This window comes from Acinonyx jubatus, chromosome X (assembly GCF_027475565.1).
Source record: "Acinonyx jubatus isolate Ajub_Pintada_27869175 chromosome X, VMU_Ajub_asm_v1.0, whole genome shotgun sequence".
Classification (NCBI taxonomy): domain Eukaryota; kingdom Metazoa; phylum Chordata; class Mammalia; order Carnivora; family Felidae; genus Acinonyx; species Acinonyx jubatus.
Window position 1 is genome coordinate 176,269 of NC_069389.1, and position 18,218 is coordinate 194,486.

The 18,218-nt window shown below is 62.4% G+C and overlaps 1 protein-coding gene across 5 annotated transcripts in view; it reads left to right on the forward strand.

The window, feature by feature from the left end:
- Positions 1-18,218, forward strand: part of LOC106982040 (cohesin subunit SA-1-like) — a 67,329-nt gene that overhangs the window by 12,907 nt on the left and 36,204 nt on the right. For all 5 annotated transcript variants that reach the window (XM_053201981.1, XM_053201985.1, XM_053201984.1 and 2 more), the window contains 6 exons: positions 2,827-2,923; positions 3,218-3,294; positions 6,555-6,626; positions 14,518-14,722; positions 16,187-16,338; positions 18,048-18,115. In XM_053201981.1, coding sequence (XP_053057956.1) covers positions 2,827-2,923; positions 3,218-3,294; positions 6,555-6,626; positions 14,518-14,722; positions 16,187-16,338; positions 18,048-18,115 — 671 coding nt within the window. The remainder of the gene's footprint in view (positions 1-2,826; positions 2,924-3,217; positions 3,295-6,554; positions 6,627-14,517; positions 14,723-16,186; positions 16,339-18,047; positions 18,116-18,218) is intronic.

An 18,218-nucleotide genomic window follows, 5' to 3' on the forward strand; every position in this document is an offset into this window, starting at 1 on the left:
CACGCCTGATCACACACACGTGTTCACTGCCACCCGTCACACATTTGATCACCCACATGTCCTCACCGCCACCCATAACACGCCTGAACACACACACGTGCTCACCGCCGCCCGTCACACATGCTCACCACCACCCTTCATACACCTGATCACACACACACGTGATCATCACTGCCTATCACACACCTGATCACACACACACACGTGCTCACCACCGCCCATCACACACCTCATCACACACACATGCTCACCACTGCCCGTCACGTGATCACACACATGTTCTCACTGCCGCCTGTAACATCCTTGATCACACACACACACGTGCTCACAGCTTCCCGTCACATGCCTGACCATACACACACATGTGCGCCGCTGCCTGTCACACCTGACCACACACACACATGTGCGCCGCTGCCTGTCACACACCTGATCACACACACACGTGCTCATCACTGCCCATCACACACCTGATCACACATGCGTGCTCACTGCTGCCAGTCACATGCCTAATCACACACACGTGCTCACTACTACCCATCAAACGCCTGATCACACACACACGTGCTCAGCACTGCCCGTCACACGCCTGATCACACACAAATGCTCACTGCTGCCCGTCACATGCCTGATCACACACTTGTGCTCACTGCCACCCTTAACATGCCTGATCTCACACACACATGCTCACTGCTACCCGTCACACACTTAATCACACACGCCTGATCACACACACTTGCTCACTGCCACCTGTCACACGCTTGATCACACACACACATGCTCACTGCTGCCCTTTACATGCCTAATCACACACATGTGCGCACCACTGCCCATCACACATGCCTGTCTCACATGCTCACCACTGCCCTTTACACGCCTGATCATACACACGTACTCACCACCACCCATCACATGCCTGATCACACACATGCTCACCACCGCCCATCACACACTTAATCACACACACGTGCTCACCACCACCTGTCACACGCCTGATCACATACACACATGCTCACCACTGCCTGTCACACACCTGATCACATACACACATGCTCACCACTGCCCATCACACGCCTGATCACACACACGTGCTCACCACTGCCCATCGCATGCCTGATCACACACACGTGCTCACTGCCACTTGTCACATGCCTGATCATACACTCATGTGCTCACCACTGCCCATCACACGCCTGATCACACACACATGCTCACCACCGCCTACCACACGCCTGATCACACACACATGCTCACTGCTGCCCCTCATACACCTGATCACACACACGTGCTCACCGCTGCCCATCACATGCCTGATCACACACTTGTGCTCACTGCCACCCTTAACATGCCTGATCACACACACACGTGCTCACAGCTGCCCTGCCAACTGTCACATGCCTGATCACACACACACGTGCTCACCACTGCCCATCACATGCCTGATCACACACACATGCTCACTGCCGCCTGTCACATGCCTGATCACACACACGTGCTCACTGCCACCTGTCACACGCTTGATCACACACACATGCTCACTGCTGCCCTTTACATGCCTAATCACACACATGTGCGCATCACTGCCCATCACACATGCCTGTCTCACATGCTCACCACCGCCCTTTACACGCCTGATCATACACACGTACTCACCACAGCCCATCACATGCCTGATCACACACATGCTCACCACCACCCATCACACACTTAATCACACACACGTGCTCACCACCACCTGTCACACGCCTGATCACATACACACATGCTCACCACTGCCCGTCACACACCTGATCACACACACGTGCTCATCGCCGCCAGTCACACCCCTGATCACACACACATGCTCACCACCACCTGTCACATGCGTGATCACACACACATGTGCTCACCACCACCCATCACACGCCTGATCACACACACACGTGCTCACCACTGCCCATCACATGCCTGATCACACCCACATGTGCTCACTGCCACCTGTCACATGCCTGATCACACACACATGCTCACCACTGCCCATCACACGCCCGATACACACACATGCTCACTGCTGCCCGTCAGACGCCTGATCAGACATACATGCTCACCACTGCCAGTCACACGCCTGATCACACACATGTGCTCACCACTGCCCATCACACGCCTGATCACACACACGTGCTCACTGCCACTTGTCACATGCCTGATCACACACTCATGTGCTCACCACTGCCTATCACACACCTGATCACACACACATGCTCACCACCGCCTGTCACATGCCTGATCGCACACACGTGCTTACTGCCACCCGTCACACGCCTGATCACACACACACATGCTCGCCGCCACCCGTCACACGCCTGATCACACACACACGTGCTCACCACTGCCCATCACATGCCTGATCATACACACACGTGCTCACTGCCACCTGTCACATGCCTGATCACACACACACATGCTCACCACTGCCCATCACACGCCTGATCACACACACGTGCTCACTGCCACTTGTCACACGCCTGATCACACACTCATGTGCTCACCACCGCCCATCACACACCTGATCACACACACATGCTCACCACCGCCTGTCACATGCCTGATCGCACACACGTGCTCACCACCGCCCGTCACACGCCTGATCCCACACACGTGCTCACCACCGCCCGTCACACGCCTGATCGCACACACACGTGCTCGCCGCCGCCCGTCACACCCCTGATCACACACACATGGTCCTTGCTGGCCCATCGCACACACACCATCACACCTGTGTCCTCGCTGCTGGCCTGTCGCATGTGCGTTGTCACACACGTGTGCTCACCTGTGCTGCTGCCCCTGCAGACGGCCGTCGAGGAGTGGGTCCAGTCTTACAAGGAGGACAGGGAGCTGGCCCTGCTGGACCTCATCAGCTTCTTCGTCCAGTGCTGTGGCTGTGAAGGTAAGCCATGCGCCCGGCACTCCTGAGCCTCTCTCTCACGTGCGGCTGGGCCTCACCGTCCTGGCCGCCTGTGGTCTGAGACACTGGGCGGGCTGGGGCCTCCTCCAGAGGCTGGTTTGGGCAGGAGATCTTGGTTTTTTGGGGAGCAGCGAGGCCGGATTACTCCTGTGGCCTTGCCGTGGCCTCTGAGGGATGAGGTGTCTGGTCCCGCCCACCTCCCACGCCCTCGAAGGAGAAGGAGGAGGAATGGTGCAAACCACGTTTCCATGTTGAGTGTGCTTCTTTCTCTCCCAGGGATGGTGACGGCCGAGCTGTACCAGACCAACCAAGGCAACAGTGTGGTTCACAAGATGACCGAGAAGTTTGACCAGGTGAGGCGGGCTCTGTGCCCTCCATGAGCCCAGGGCCTGGAGTCACGGGATCTTCCCTGCTGCCCCGTGTCCCCCAGCCCATGGGTTCGCCATCAGGCTTGCAGGCTGAAGCAGCCCAGGTGTCACGATTGCACAGGTGGACGCCATCCACCCTCACGTCCCTGGGAGAAGCGGCCCTTCTTCCACTGGGGAGACCACGATTCTCTGTAAAGGAAAATTTGACCTTTAGTTACTATTGGAGATTCCATTGTGTACGTGGAAAGTACCGTTATAAAACAGTAACCATGTGGCCATGGTCCAGAGGAAGAGAGAGCGTGGCCAGTACATGCCCAGACGTGCCCTGCCCCCGTCCTGACCTCCTCCCCACCGGGACGTAACCATGCCCCGAACTTGGTGCCCAGAACATGCCATGGCATATCTGTCCCACGTGGGCATCTGTAGATGATGTCACCTGGCTCTGCCTGGCGCCCAGGTCTCTGCACGGGAGACACGCTTGACAGAATGATTCTGACCAGTGTTATCGTGTGAAGCCATCTGGTGCACAGCTGTGGAATGTTCCATCGCACGCCTATGCGTCCTTCTTGTCTCCATTCTGCTTCTGATGGCGTTTGGGTTGGTTTCGCGCTTTGTCTCTGCATGGCTGCAAACGTCCGTTGTCCGTGTGTCCTGCTGTGCGTCTTCACGTGTTTCTGTAGCTTAGGCCTGTGCATGCACACGTTTTCCTGTGCGAGGTGGCACCAACGTGTATTCCCAAGCAGGAGCCTCTACCTGTGTGTTAGACGTCGCCTTGGTCCTGTTCCCTGCTAGTGCGTGATGCGATGTTGTTAGGTTTTGCTAGTCTGGTAGGTGTGCACGTGGTACTTCTGGTTTCGGTTTCCTGGATTATTAGTGAGGCTGACCACCTTCTTGCATTCGAGCACTATTCTCGTTTAAAATGGTTTCTTAAGACGTTTTTTGATGTTTATTTATTTTGGAGAGAGACAGAGACAGAGTGTGAACAGGGGAGGGGCAGAGAGAGAGGGAGACACAGAACGTGAAGCAGGCTCCAGGCTCCGAGGTGTCCACACAGAGCCTGACGCGGGGCTCGAACTCACGCGAGATCACGCGAGATCTCGCGAGATCATGACCTGAGTCGAAGTCATGCGCTCAACCAACCGAGCCACCCAGGTGCCCAAAAAGGTTTTTTAAATTGTGGTAAAATACATAAAATATGAAATGCGTCACCTTAATCCCTTTTAGGTACACACCTCAGTGGCACTGAGCACATTCACGTTGCTGTGCAACCATCTGCACCATCATCTCCAGAACTTTCCATCTCCTCCAACTGAAGCTGTGTCCCCATGAACCACTGACTACCCGTCCCCGTCCCCAGCCCCTGGCTCCACCATCTACTCTCTGTCTCTGTGGATGTGGCCCCTCTAGGGACCCCATGTATGTGCAATCACACACGATTTGTCCTTCTGTGTGGCTTATGTCGCTGAGCATCATGTCCCCAAGGTCCGTCCACGTAGTGGCAGGTACAGAACGTCCTTCCTTATTTTCAAGGCCGAGGCACATTCCACTCTGTCGTGGACTGCACTTCACTGATTGACTCATCCATTTAGGGACAGATGTCATATCTACATTAATTTGTCACACCTTAAAATATTCATGAAGTGTTTTCAGAAGTGCTGTGCATCAAGTCAGTGAACATTAAATTTTTTCCTTAACGTTTTGTTTTAAAAAGTCAAACCTAAGAAAAAGGGGAGAATACATGAATTTCGCCCGCGTTTAGCAATGCACGCCCCGCCACGTTCACTTTATGCCCCATGCGTGTGCTGCTACATGTGCATGCATGTGTGCTGTGCACATGAGTCAGCGAGTGCACATGCATGTGTGCATATGTGAGTGTGTTACTGCATGCATGTGTGTGCAGGTACACACGTGTGCACAGTGTACATGTGAGTGAGCGAATGCACACGTCTGTGTGCATGTGTGTTACTGCTTGTATTCTCATATTCACGCCCTGCCACGTTCACTTTATGCCCCATGCGTGTGCTGCTACATGTTCATGCATGTGCACTGTGCACATGAGCGAGCGAATGTACATGTATGTGTGCGTATGTGAGCGTGTTGCTACATGTGTCTGCATACAGATACACATGTGCATTGTGCATGTGAGCAAGAGAATGCACATGTGTGTACAGATACACGTGTGTGCACTGTACGCAAGTGAGCAAATGCACATGTATGTGTGCATATGTGAATGTGTTACTGCATGCGTGTGTGCGCAGGTACACACGTGTGTGCACTATACACGCAAGTGAGCAAATGCACGTGCACATGTGCATGTGTGAATGTGTTACTACACGTATGCATGCGTGGGTACACACGTGTGTGCACTGTGCACGTGAGCGAATGCACATGTACGTACACATGTGAGTGTGTTACTGCATGTGCGTGTGCACGCACGTGCACTGTACACGCAAGTGAGCAAATGCACATACGTGTATGCATGTGTTACTGCATGCGTGTGCGTGCAGGTACACATGCGTGTGCACTGTGCATGTGAGTGAGCGAATGCATGTGTGTGTTTGTGTGTTGCTGCGTGTGTCTGCCGGAACCACTCCCAAGATGGCTACTCGGATTGGGTCGGCTTCCTCAGAGGGTCCACGTCGCCAGGTCGGGCCCTGTTCACCCTCCCCCGTGTCAGAAGCGGCAGTGGGGGCTTTTCCAGCCCCCCAGCCTGGCGCCCTCATGGGACGCCCAGCACTTTCCACAGCAGGCCCCTGGACGTGTCCGTAGGGCAATGCCGCGGGGTGCGGGGGCCCCCCGTGGGCACGGTGACAGGCACGGCCACAGGAGGAGCCTCATGGAGACGTGGGCGTGAGAAGCTTGAACACTCCCAGGTTCTCTGTTGAGAACGGCCTGTGTGCCGTGACCTCTCCCCGTCCCGGCCTCCAGAGCAGACACAGGCGTGCCCTGCGTGTCAGGCCCGTGGACACACAGTGGCTGAGCGCCACAGAAGCAGTCTGTCACCACCTGTCCCGAGGACAGTGACACGAAGCTAGGCGCGGAGACCCCTCGTGGAGGCGGGGCGTGCCTGCTCTGGGCTGCCCGAGCATCCCACGCGCGCGGGCCGGCCCCCGGGGTAGGTGGACGCCAGCCCCCAGTGCCCTGTGCTGCGCAGGCTGGTCCCTGCCGGGGCTCCCCCGGGTGCCCGGGGCTTGTGGCAGCGGGGGACGCTTCACCTCATGGCCACCTGTCCTCTGTCCATTCAGGAGACCGGGCTGTACTACAAGAAGTTTCTGGCGTACCCCTGGATCCTGACCATCATGTGGCCAGAGAAACTGGTAAAGCTTTCGTCTCACGTTTGGCGGCGTTTGAAGATGGGGGGTTTGTGTGCAGCTCCCTGGCGAGCCCCAAGTCGGTTGGGCATCCGCGTGGCTCCCGACTTCCTTCCGCACACAGGGTGGGCTCCCTGGGCGCACACGAGGCTCCACGTGCATGGGTCCCGGGGGACCGTGGGCCTAGCGCACAGAGTCCTGCTGACTCTGACCCTGTGTCCTGACTGGCGAGCGGGGGCTCCGCCTGACCTGACCCTGTCCTGTCCACACTGGATCCTCCTGAGCATCTGAGTCTTGTCCACGAGGGGGCGTTACCTGACGGTGCTCAGTCTACACTCACACCAGACCGCGTTCTGCTTCGGATGAGAACGTTTAAGCCAGGCTGTGTCTGGTGTGATGGGACGCCTAGACCTGACACGTTCTGCAGAAGTGACCTCACTTAGCGAGTTCCGTCTACACCGCGACATCTAGCCCTGAGTCTGTTCTGTCTACACTGTCATGTAGATTGGTGTTCTGTCTACAGGGGATTTTTTAAAGTTTATTTACTTTGAGAGAGGGAGAGAGTGTGAGTAGAGGAGGGGCAGAGGGAGAGAGAATCCCAAGCACCTGCATGGGTTCAACCTCACAACAAACGACCCTGAGATCATGACCTGAGCCAAAACTGAGTTGGACGCTTGACCAGTTGAGCCACCCAGGTGCCCCTACACGGGACATTACAACCTCACTGTGTTCTGTCTACACTGTGACACTTAGACCTGATAGTGTTCTGTCTACACTGGGACATTTGGGCTTGACTGTGTTCTGTTTACACTGGGACATTTATTTACACCTGACTGTGTTGTGTCTACCCTGGGACATTGAGAACTGACTGTGTGCTATCTACACTGGGACCTTTAGACATGGCTGTGTTCCATCTACATGAGACATTTAGGCCTGACCATTGTCTGTCTACACTGGCACATTGGGACCTGACTGTGTTTCATCTACACTGTGTCATGGAGACCTGACCGTGTTCTGTCTACACTGGCATATTTAGACCTGACTGTGTTCTGTCTACATTGTATCATGGAGACCTGACCGTCTTCTGTCTACACTGGCATATTTAGACCTGACCATGTTCTGTCTACACTGTATCATGGAGACCTGACTGTGTTCTGTCTACACTGTATCATGGAGACCTGTGTTCTGTCTACACTGGCATATTTAGACCTGACTGTGTTCTGTCTACACTGTATCATGGAGACCTGACTGTGTTCTGTCTACATTGGCATATTTAGACCTGACTGCCTTCTGTCTACACTGTATCATGGAGACCTGACCGTGTTCCGTCTACATTGGCATATTTATACCTGACTGCCTTCTGTCTACACTGTATCATCCAGACCTGACCATGTTCCATCTACACTGGCATATTTAGACCTGACTGGCTTCTGTCTACACTGTATCATGGAGACCTGACCGTGTTCCGTCTACACTGGCATATTAGACCTGTGTTCCATCTACACTGTATCATGGAGACTTGACTGTGTTCCGTCTACACTGTATCATGGAGACCTGACCGTGTTCCGTCTACACTGGCATATTTAGAACTGACTGCCTTCTGTGTACTCTGTGCTTTAGTGTCTGGACACCACTGCGTTGGTCACAGTTGGAATGACCCGACCAGTAAGTGTCCCTGTAGACACGAGCATCGGGGTGGCTGAACAGGGAGATGTAGGGGGCACCGTGTGGCCGGCCTGTCGCCCCTCGGCTTCAGGTGCCCCTGCCGGAGACGCGCCTGGGGTTCCTCATGTGGTTAATTCCCCACCATCCCATGTGTGCAGACAGGTAACGTGTGTTACTGTGCTCAGCAGTGAGCACGTGGGGACGTGCACTCTCAAAGTGCACCGAGTTTGGGGACTGAGGACCCACCTCACAGACCCGGTTAGTGGCCTGGCCTCGGTGTGGACACGTTTATTACCCTGTTAGAGATGTGCCCCAGCCTCCGTACTGGGGAGTGGCACGGGAGCCCCCCTGGCATCAGGTGTTCTGACGCTGGGGTCGGCGGTCGAGGCTGGCTCGAGTGAACGACTGTGCTGTGCACCCCCGTGTGACCCCCGATCCCTGGCAGGGCACCCCTCCCCCTCACAGCGGAGTGAATGGTGGGGGGCGCTCAGCCAGTTTGGGGGGTGGAGGAAGTCAGGCTGTGGGGGCAGGGCGGAGGGAGTGCTGTGAGGAGAGGCGGTTTGCATGGAGCCCTGGGCAGAGGCGCGGGGCGCCGGGTCCCAGCATGGAGAACGAGGAGGAGGGTTGAGTGCAAAGTGCACTGGGGAAGGCTGGACGACGCAGCGCACAGCAGCCCTAGCATGTGGGACGCTGTGCGCACAGGACGGGCGGGCTGACGAGAAAGGGTCCTACGCGACGTGGGGAGGTCCCTGCGCACGGAGGGGGCGGTCCCTGCGCACGGAGGGGGCGGTCCCTGCGCACGGAGGGGGCGGTCCCTGCGCACGGAGATGTGAATGAGAGCAAGGCAGGAAGCTGTGACCACGTCCCCGCCCACACCCAGCAGAGGTGTGGATGCGTTGCCCCAGGGTGAAGGCTGCCGTGGGGGACCGCGTGGGGGGGGGGGTGCGTGCACGAGGGGCACAGTGTCGGGGCAGTCCCTGGTCCATCCCCAGCCCCTCGAGCTCTGGGGCCGGGCACCGCTCTGCACCGGCCTGCTGGGTTCTGGCCACAGCCTTGACGTCCCTTCAGGGTCCACCTTCCCTTGGGGTCTCGTGGAGCCTGTGCAGGTAATTTAGACAAATTCGTACAACACGAGAAAGGCGAGGCTAGGGGCGGGGCGGTCTGAGGACCCCCTTTCCTAGTGGAGGGAGGCGGGGGGGCAGGCGGTCCGAGGCCCTGATTGCCCGCAGGCGGAAGGACCATGGCCGTAGGCTGATTGGCCCCGGGTAGTGTGCCGCCCACGTCTGGCCGTGTCATCCTGAGGAGACGTCTCCCTGGTCCGGCCGCGTCTCCCGCAGGGTCGGGGACCGGCCGCCTCCTTCAGCCCCCGTTTCGGGGGGTGCGTGTGGCCTCTGCGGGAGCAGGGTTGGGCTGAGTCCCCCGTGAGGACCGAGGGAGTAGCTCTCGGGTCGGCACTCCCTGTTTGCACCACCTGAAATCGGCCGGAAGCGGAAGCAGAGCGGAGAGCGGGAGGGCCGGGTTTCTCTGGGACACGCGTTGGGAGAGGGGCCTGCACGCTTCCCTCGAGGGTCACCCGAGGTGCCACGCGTGGGGGTCCCCCCAGCACAGCCTCTTGACTTGACCACGGGGACGTGGGACAGTCCATTCAGGTGCAGGTGTGGGAGAGGTGGGGAGACCCTGGTGGCCGTGGATATGTGACCCCCCAGGTTCTGGGTCTCAGGAAGGTGGGGTACATCTGAACCCCCGCAGGTGCAGGGTCTTGGAAAATGGGGGTCACTCTACTGAGTGTGGATATGAGTCCATGGTGCAACACTGGGAAGTGTGCTCACCCTCAGTGTGGATGTGTGACCCTCAGGGCAGGATGTGGGAGACTTGGGGTCACCCTGTGTCAAGGTGGATGTGTGACTCCCAGGGGCAGGGTGTGGGAGACCTGGGGTCACCCTGTGTCAGGGCGGGCGTGCGACCCCCCAGGGGCAGGGTGTAGGAGACTTGGGGTCACCCTGTGTCAGCGTGGGCGTGTGACCCCCAGGGGCAGGGTGTGGTCACTCTGTGTCAGGGTGGATGTGTGACCCCCAGGGCAGGGTGTGGGAGACGGGGTCACCCCATGTCAGGGTGGGCGTGTGACCCCCAGGGGCAGCGTGTGGGAGACTTGGGGTCACCCCGTGTCAGGGTGGGCGTGTGACCCCCAGGGCAGGGTGTGGGATACTTGGGGTCACCCTGTGTCAGGGTGGGCGTGTGACCCCCAGGGCAGGGTGTGGTCACCCTGTGTCAGGGTGGGCGTGTGACCCCCATGGCAGGGTGTGGGAGACTTGGGGTCACCCTGTGTCAGGGTAGGTGTGTGACCCCCAGGGGCAGGGTGTGGGAGACGTGGGGTCACCCCGTGTCAGGGTGGGCGTGTGCCCCCCCCCAGGGGCAGGGTGTGGGAGACGTGGGGTCACCCCGTGTCAGGGTGCGCGTGTGACCCCCCCCAGGGGCAGCGTGTGGGAGACGTGGGGTCACCCCGTGTCAGGGTGGGCGTGTGACCCCCCCCAGGGGCAGCGTGTGGGAGACATGGGGTCACCCCGTGTCAGGGTGGGCGTGTGACCCCCAGGGCAGGGTGTGGTCACCCTGTGTCAGGGTGGGCGTGTGACCCCCAGGGGCAGGGTGTGGGAGACGTGGGGTCACCCCGTGTCAGGGTGGGCGTGTGACCGCCCCCAGGGGCAGCGTGTGGGAGACGTGGGGTCACCCCGTGTCAGGGTGGGCGTGTGACCCCCAGGGCAGGGTGTGGTCACCCTGTGTCAGGGTGGGCGTGTGACCCCCATGGCAGGGTGTGGGAGACGTGGGGTCACCCTGTGTCAGGGTAGGCGTGTGACCCCCAGGGGCAGGGTGTGGGAGACGTGGGGTCACCCCGTGTCAGGGTGGGCATGTGACCCCCCCCAGGGGCAGCGTGTGGGAGACGTGGGGTTACCCCGTGTCAGGGTGCGCGTGTGACCCCCCCCAGGGGCAGCGTGTGGGAGACCTGGGGTCACCCTGTGTCAGGGCGGGCGTGCGACCCCCCAGGGGCAGGGTGTAGGAGACTTGGGGTCACCCTGTGTCAGCGTGGGCGTGTGACCCCCAGGGGCAGGGTGTGGTCACTCTGTGTCAGGGTGGATGTGTGACCCCCAGGGCAGGGTGTGGGAGACGTGGGGTCACCCCGTGTCAGGGTGGGCGTGTGACCCCCCCCAGGGGCAGCGTGTGGGAGACGTGGGGTCACCCCGTGTCAGGGTGGGCGTGTGACCCCCAGGGGCAGCGTGTGGGAGACGTGGGGTCACCCCGTGTCAGGGTGGGCGTGTGACCCCCCCCAGGGGCAGGGTGTGGGGGACGTGGGGTCACCCCGTGTCAGGATGGGCGTGTGACCCCCAGGGGCAGCGTGTGGGAGACGTGGGGTCACCCCGTGTCAGGGTGGGCGTGTGACCCCCAGGGCAGGGTGTGGTCACCCTGTGTCAGGGTGGGCGTGTGACCCCCAGGGGCAGGGTGTGGGAGACGTGGGGTCACCCCGTGTCAGGGTGGGCGTGTGACCGCCCCCAGGGGCAGCGTGTGGGAGACGTGGGGTCACCCCGTGTCAGGGTGGGCGTGTGACCCCCAGGGCAGGGTGTGGTCACCCTGTGTCAGGGTGGGCGTGTGACCCCCATGGCAGGGTGTGGGAGACGTGGGGTCACCCTGTGTCAGGGTAGGCGTGTGACCCCCAGGGGCAGGGTGTGGGAGACGTGGGGTCACCCCGTGTCAGGGTGGGCGTGTGACCGCCCCCAGGGGCAGCGTGTGGGAGACGTGGGGTCACCCCGTGTCAGGGTGGGCGTGTGACCGCCCCCAGGGGCAGGGTGTGGGAGACGTGGGGTCACCCCGTGTCAGGGTAGGCGTGTGACCCCCCCCAGGGGCAGCGTGTGGGAGACGTGGGGTCACCCCGTGTCAGGGTGGGCATGTGACCCCCCCCAGGGGCAGCGTGTGGGAGACGTGGGGTCACCCCGTGTCAGGGTGGGCATGTGACCCCCCCCAGGGGCAGCGTGTGGGAGACGTGGGGTCACCCCGTGTCAGGGTGCGCGTGTGACCCCCCCCAGGGGCAGCGTGTGGGAGACGTGGGGTCACCCCGTGTCAGGGTGGGCGTGTGACCCCCAGGGCAGGGTGTGGTCACCCTGTGTCAGGGTGGGCGTGTGACCCCCAGGGGCAGGGTGTGGGAGACGTGGGGTCACCCCGTGTCAGGGTGGGCGTGTGACCGCCCCCAGGGGCAGCGTGTGGGAGACGTGGGGTCACCCCGTGTCAGGGTGGGCGTGTGACCCCCAGGGCAGGGTGTGGTCACCCTGTGTCAGGGTGGGCGTGTGACCCCCATGGCAGGGTGTGGGAGACGTGGGGTCACCCTGTGTCAGGGTAGGCGTGTGACCCCCAGGGGCAGGGTGTGGGAGACGTGGGGTCACCCCGTGTCAGGGTGGGCGTGTGACCGCCCCCAGGGGCAGCGTGTGGGAGACGTGGGGTCACCCCGTGTCAGGGTGGGCATGTGACCGCCCCCAGGGGCAGGGTGTGGGAGACGTGGGGTCACCCCGTGTCAGGGTAGGCGTGTGACCCCCCCCAGGGGCAGCGTGTGGGAGACGTGGGGTCACCCCGTGTCAGGGTGGGCATGTGACCCCCCCCAGGGGCAGCGTGTGGGAGACGTGGGGTCACCCCGTGTCAGGGTGGGCATGTGACCCCCCCCAGGGGCAGCGTGTGGGAGACGTGGGGTTACCCCGTGTCAGGGTGCGCGTGTGACCCCCCCCAGGGGCAGCGTGTGGGAGACCTGGGGTCACCCTGTGTCAGGGCGGGCGTGCGACCCCCCAGGGGCAGGGTGTAGGAGACTTGGGGTCACCCTGTGTCAGCGTGGGCGTGTGACCCCCAGGGGCAGGGTGTGGTCACTCTGTGTCAGGGTGGATGTGTGACCCCCAGGGCAGGGTGTGGGAGACGTGGGGTCACCCCGTGTCAGGGTGGGCGTGTGACCCCCAGGGGCAGGGTGTGGGAGACGTGGGGTCACCCCGTGTCAGGGTGGGCGTGTGACCGCCCCCAGGGGCAGCGTGTGGGAGACGTGGGGTCACCCTGTGTCAGGGTAGGCGTGTGACCCCCAGGGGCAGCGTGTGGGAGACGTGGGGTCACCCCGTGTCAGGGTGGGCGTGTGACCCCCAGGGGCAGGGTGTGGGAGACGTGGGGTTACCCCGTGTCAGGGTGCGCGTGTGACCCCCCCCAGGGGCAGCGTGTGGGAGACGTGGGGTCACCCCGTGTCAGGGTGGGCGTGTGACCCCCCCCAGGGGCAGGGTGTGGGAGACGTGGGGTCACCCCGTGTCAGGGTGGGCATGTGACCCCCCCCAGGGGCAGCGTGTGGGAGACGTGGGGTCACCCCGTGTCAGGGTGCGCGTGTGACCCCCCCCAGGGGCAGCGTGTGGGAGACGTGGGGTCACCCCGTGTCAGGGTGGGCGTGTGACCCCCAGGGGCAGGGTGTGGGAGACGTGGGGTTACCCCGTGTCAGGGTGCGCGTGTGACCCCCCCCAGGGGCAGGGTGTGGGATACTTGGGGTCACCCTGTGTCAGGGTAGGCGTGTGACCCCCAGGGGCAGGGTGTGGGAGACGTGGGGTCACCCCGTGTCAGGGTGCGCGTGTGACCCCCCCCAGGGGCAGCGTGTGGGAGACGTGGGGTCACCCTGTGTCAGGGTGGGCGTGTGACCCCCAGGGGCAGGGTGTGGGAGACGTGGGGTTACCCCGTGTCAGGGTGCGCGTGTGACCCCCAGGGCAGGGTGTGGTCACCCCGTGTCAGGGTGGGCGTGTGACCCCCAGGGGCAGCGTGTGGGAGACGTGGGGTCACCCTGTGTCAGGGTAGGCGTGTGACCCCCAGGGGCAGCGTGTGGGAGACGTGGGGTCACCCTGTGTCAGGGTGGGCGTGTGACCCCCAGGGGCAGCGTGTGGGAGACGTGGGGTCACCCCGTGTCAGGGTGGGCATGTGACCCCCCCCAGGGGCAGCGTGTGGGAGACGTGGGGTCACCCCGTGTCAGGGTGGGCGTGTGACCGCCCCCAGGGGCAGGGTGTGGGAGTCGTGGGGTCACCCCGTGTCAGGGTGGGCGTGTGACCCGCAAGTGCCCAGTCGGGGTGTGCTCATGTGAGCTGGAGCCCCTTGTCCGGGAGCAGAGGTCTGTGTTGTGATTCTGGGAGTGCCACGACGGGCACAGCGCCTCAGCCCTGTCCCTTGTTGTGCCCTTAACCAGCAAAACGACTTCTACCCCATCGTGGGCCCGGGGCCCTTCTGGAAAAGGTTCAGGGTCAACTTCTGCGAGTTCACAGAGCTGCTGGTGCAGCAGACACACTCTTCGGTGCTGTGTGACGGACACCTCATGGATACGGTCATCTGCATGCTTAGCGGCCTCACCAACTCGGCTGTGCACAGCCTGCGGCACACCAGCTCCCTGGCAGGTGGGCCACTGCAGAGGGCCGCGCGCCCGGGCTCCCGCTGACTCGGGGGGCCGGGGCCGTGGGACTTGGGGCAGGGGCTGTGGGACTTGAGAGACGGGGGCAGGGGCAGAGAGGCAGAGGCCAGGGGACACAGGAGCACACCCCCGGGTTGGCCCACGGGGCACGTCCTCTCCCTCTGTCCCCATGGGAGTCCCTAGCGCTGGCCCATCTGGGCACGTGTTATCCCTCTGTCCCCATGAGAGTCCCCAGGGCTGGCCCACCCAGGCACGTCCTCTCCCTCTGTCCCCATGAGAGTCCCCAGCGCTGGCCCACCCAGGCACGTCCCGTCCCTCTGTCCCCATGAGAGTCCCCCAGGACTGGCCCACCTGGTCACGTGCTGTCCCTCTGTCCCCATGAGAGTCCCCAGTGCTGGCCCACCTGGGCACATGCTACCCCTCTGTCCCCACGAGAGTCCCCCAGGACTGGCCCACCCAGGTACGTCCTGTCCCTCTGTCTCCACGAGAGTCCCCAGGGCTGGCCCATCTGGGCATGTGCTGTCCCTCTGTCCCCATGAGAGTCCTCTAGGACTGGCCCACCCAGGCACGTCCTGTTCCTCTGTCCTCATGAGAGTCCCCAGCGCTGGCCCATCTGGGCATGTGCTGTTCCTCAGTCCCCATGAGAGTCCCCCAGGACTGATCCACCTGGGCATGTCCTGCCTCTCTGTCTCCACGAGAGTCCCCAGGGCTGGCCCATCTGGGCATGTGCTGTCCCTCTGTCCCCATGAGAGTCCCCCAGGACTGGCCCACCTGGGCACGTGCTGTGCCTCAGTCCCCACGAGAGTCCCCAGGGCTGGCCTACCTGGGCACGTGCTGTCCCTCTGTCCCCACGAGGGTCCCCAGGGCTGGCCCACCCGGGCACGTCCTGTCCCTCTGTTCCCACAAGAGTCCCCAGGGCTGGCCCACCCGGGTACGTCCTGTCCCTTTGTCCCCACGAGAGTCCCCAGGGCTGGTCCACCTGGGAACGTCCTGTCCCTCTGGCCCCACGAGAGTCCCCAGGGCTGGCCCACCCGGGCACGTCCTGTCCCTCTGACCCCACGAGGGTCCCCAAGGCTGGCCCACAGGGGTATGTGGTGTTCCTGTGTCTGCTGGCCTTGTGTGCCCTCCAAGGCATGCTGAGTCATGGTTGAGTCGTGCTGGCTGTGGGCTACTGATGTGATCTTGCAGCTGGGTAGGACGTGGGGTGTGTCCGTGCCCGGGGACCCTAAGGCATGTTTTGGGTCAGTGTGCACGGCTGTTGTTTGGGGGTGACCCTCTGCACACTTGTGACCCAGCAAGGGCAGGATGGGACATCTTCTCCAGCCCCGGCTTCCCCAGGCCCTGTCTTAGTACTGCTGCGAATGGTCACTCCTGTGGGAGGTGAGCTGGGCTCCGGGGTCACAGATCCGTGGACACGGCCCCGGGGTCACAGCCCTGCTCTGTTTGGCAGCCATGAAGCTGCTGACAGCGCTGGCCAGCGTGAACCAGGGCATCTGCACGAACAGGCGCAGGTCCCAGCGGCTGTGCGAGGTGGAGAACATCGCCAAACTCAAGGGCAAACACAAGTACTGCATGGAAGTACTGGACCAGCGCAGACAGCAGGTGCAGGGGGCGGGGCCGCCATGTGAGGGCGGGGCCAGCAGCAGACGCCAGGAGTGGGGGCGGGGCCAGCAGCAGACGCGAGGCGCTGGGGGCGGGGCCACGGAAGGAGGGCGGGGCCAGCAGACGACGCCAGCGGCGGGGGCGGGGCCAGCAGCAGACACCGGGCCGGGCCAGCAGAAGACGCCAGCGGCGGGGGTCGGGGCCACCTGAGAGGGGGGCACACAGGTGTGAGGACGTCACTGTGTGCAGGGAGGGGACCCAGGTGTGAGGATGTCACCGTGCTGGGAGGGAGGGGACCCAGGTGTGAGGATGTGACTGTGTGCAGGGGGGCAGGGGACCCAGGTGTGAGGGCCTCGCCGGGTGCAGGGGGCAGTGAGGAAGGGAGGCAGGCGTGTGCCCGGGGTCTGGGGCTGGGCCGGGTTGATCCCCAACCTCTGTGGTTTCCGCCAACGCCCATGGGGCGTCCGTGCGGCCGCATGTGGCCCCCTAGGCGTGTGAGCATTGTCCTGGGTTGGGGTCTCTATAATAGGGCAGCGAGCGGGGGTGCAGAAACCATAGCGGTGACCCCAGCCCCTTCCACGTCCCGGTTCCGGGTTCCAGCTGGCCGCCCGTGGGGGGGGGGTGTGTGCCCTGGCTCCCCGGGGACACGCAGGTGAACCCCCATCCCCTGTCACGGCTCAGTGACATGTCTGTCTCTCGATATCATTTGTGGGCTTGACACCTGTGGATTCTTTTACGCACAAACCGCGTTCACTTGCGTCATGTGTGAGGCCCGTGTGTCCCTCCGACCTCTGCGCCCCCGCGGTCTTCGGTCTGCGCACCTGGGAGGTCACTTCGCTGCCCAGTGTCCACAGCTCACAGAGCACAGGAGCCCCTCTAGGAAGATAGCTGGGCATGCGTGGGGTCTCCGCCGCTGTCCCCTCCGCCAGGGCCCTGGGTCCTTCACCCTGGCCCCTGCCCCCCGACCTGTGCCCCATGCCCCTCACCCCCTCGCCCTTCCTCCCGCCCCCTCACCCCTGCCCTGTGCCCCTTACCCCCTTGCCTCTGCCCCTGATACCCCCACCTTCATTGTGTCACCCCTGCCTATCACCCCTTGGTCCCTGCCCCCATCCCCCTCACCCTGCCACCCCTTCGCCCCTGCCCCTCACCCCTTTGCTCCTGCCCCACCTCCCCCATCACCCCTACCGCTTGGCCCCTGTCCCTTACCCCAGCCCCTCACCCCATTGTCCTCCTTCACCGCTGCTTTACCACCCCCAACGCCTCAGCCTTGCCCTCAGCACTGCCCCTCACCCCTTCACTCCCTTCCCTTCACCCCTCCCCTTTGTCTGTTTGTCCTCATGGGTGCCCCTTCAGCCGTACCACGCACCCCTACACCTCCCCCCACTCACCCCTTCACTCCCCCCAGCCTTCACCCCCCACCCCTCCCAGTCACCCCTTCACCCCCCCCTTCACCAACCCCCACCCTGCCCCCATATGTGCGCATGCGTGAGGCCAGCGTGCACGGAGCCGCCCAGCAGCTCAGGCGACAGACGGCCGGCGGGCTGGTGTGCAGTCCCAGCGGGGGCAGAACCACCAGCGTAGAGGATGCTAATACCTGGTGGGGGGCGACCACGCAGCGGGCTGCGTTGGGCCTGGTGGCCGCAGCTCTGCGGAGGCCCGCAGCCCGCCTCTCCTGCCTGACGCTCCCGTGCCTTCTCCCGCTCCACCAGAGCAAACCCGTGGCCATCGACAACATCATCTGCGCGCTCTTTAAGAGGACGTTCGTGCCTCGCTACCGGTAAGGCTTGGCCTCGGGGCCGCGCGTCTTCCCCGCCTGTCCCCGTGACCAGGCCTGGCTCAGCCCCGTGTCGACACGCGCACCCTGCCGCGTGGGCGACACG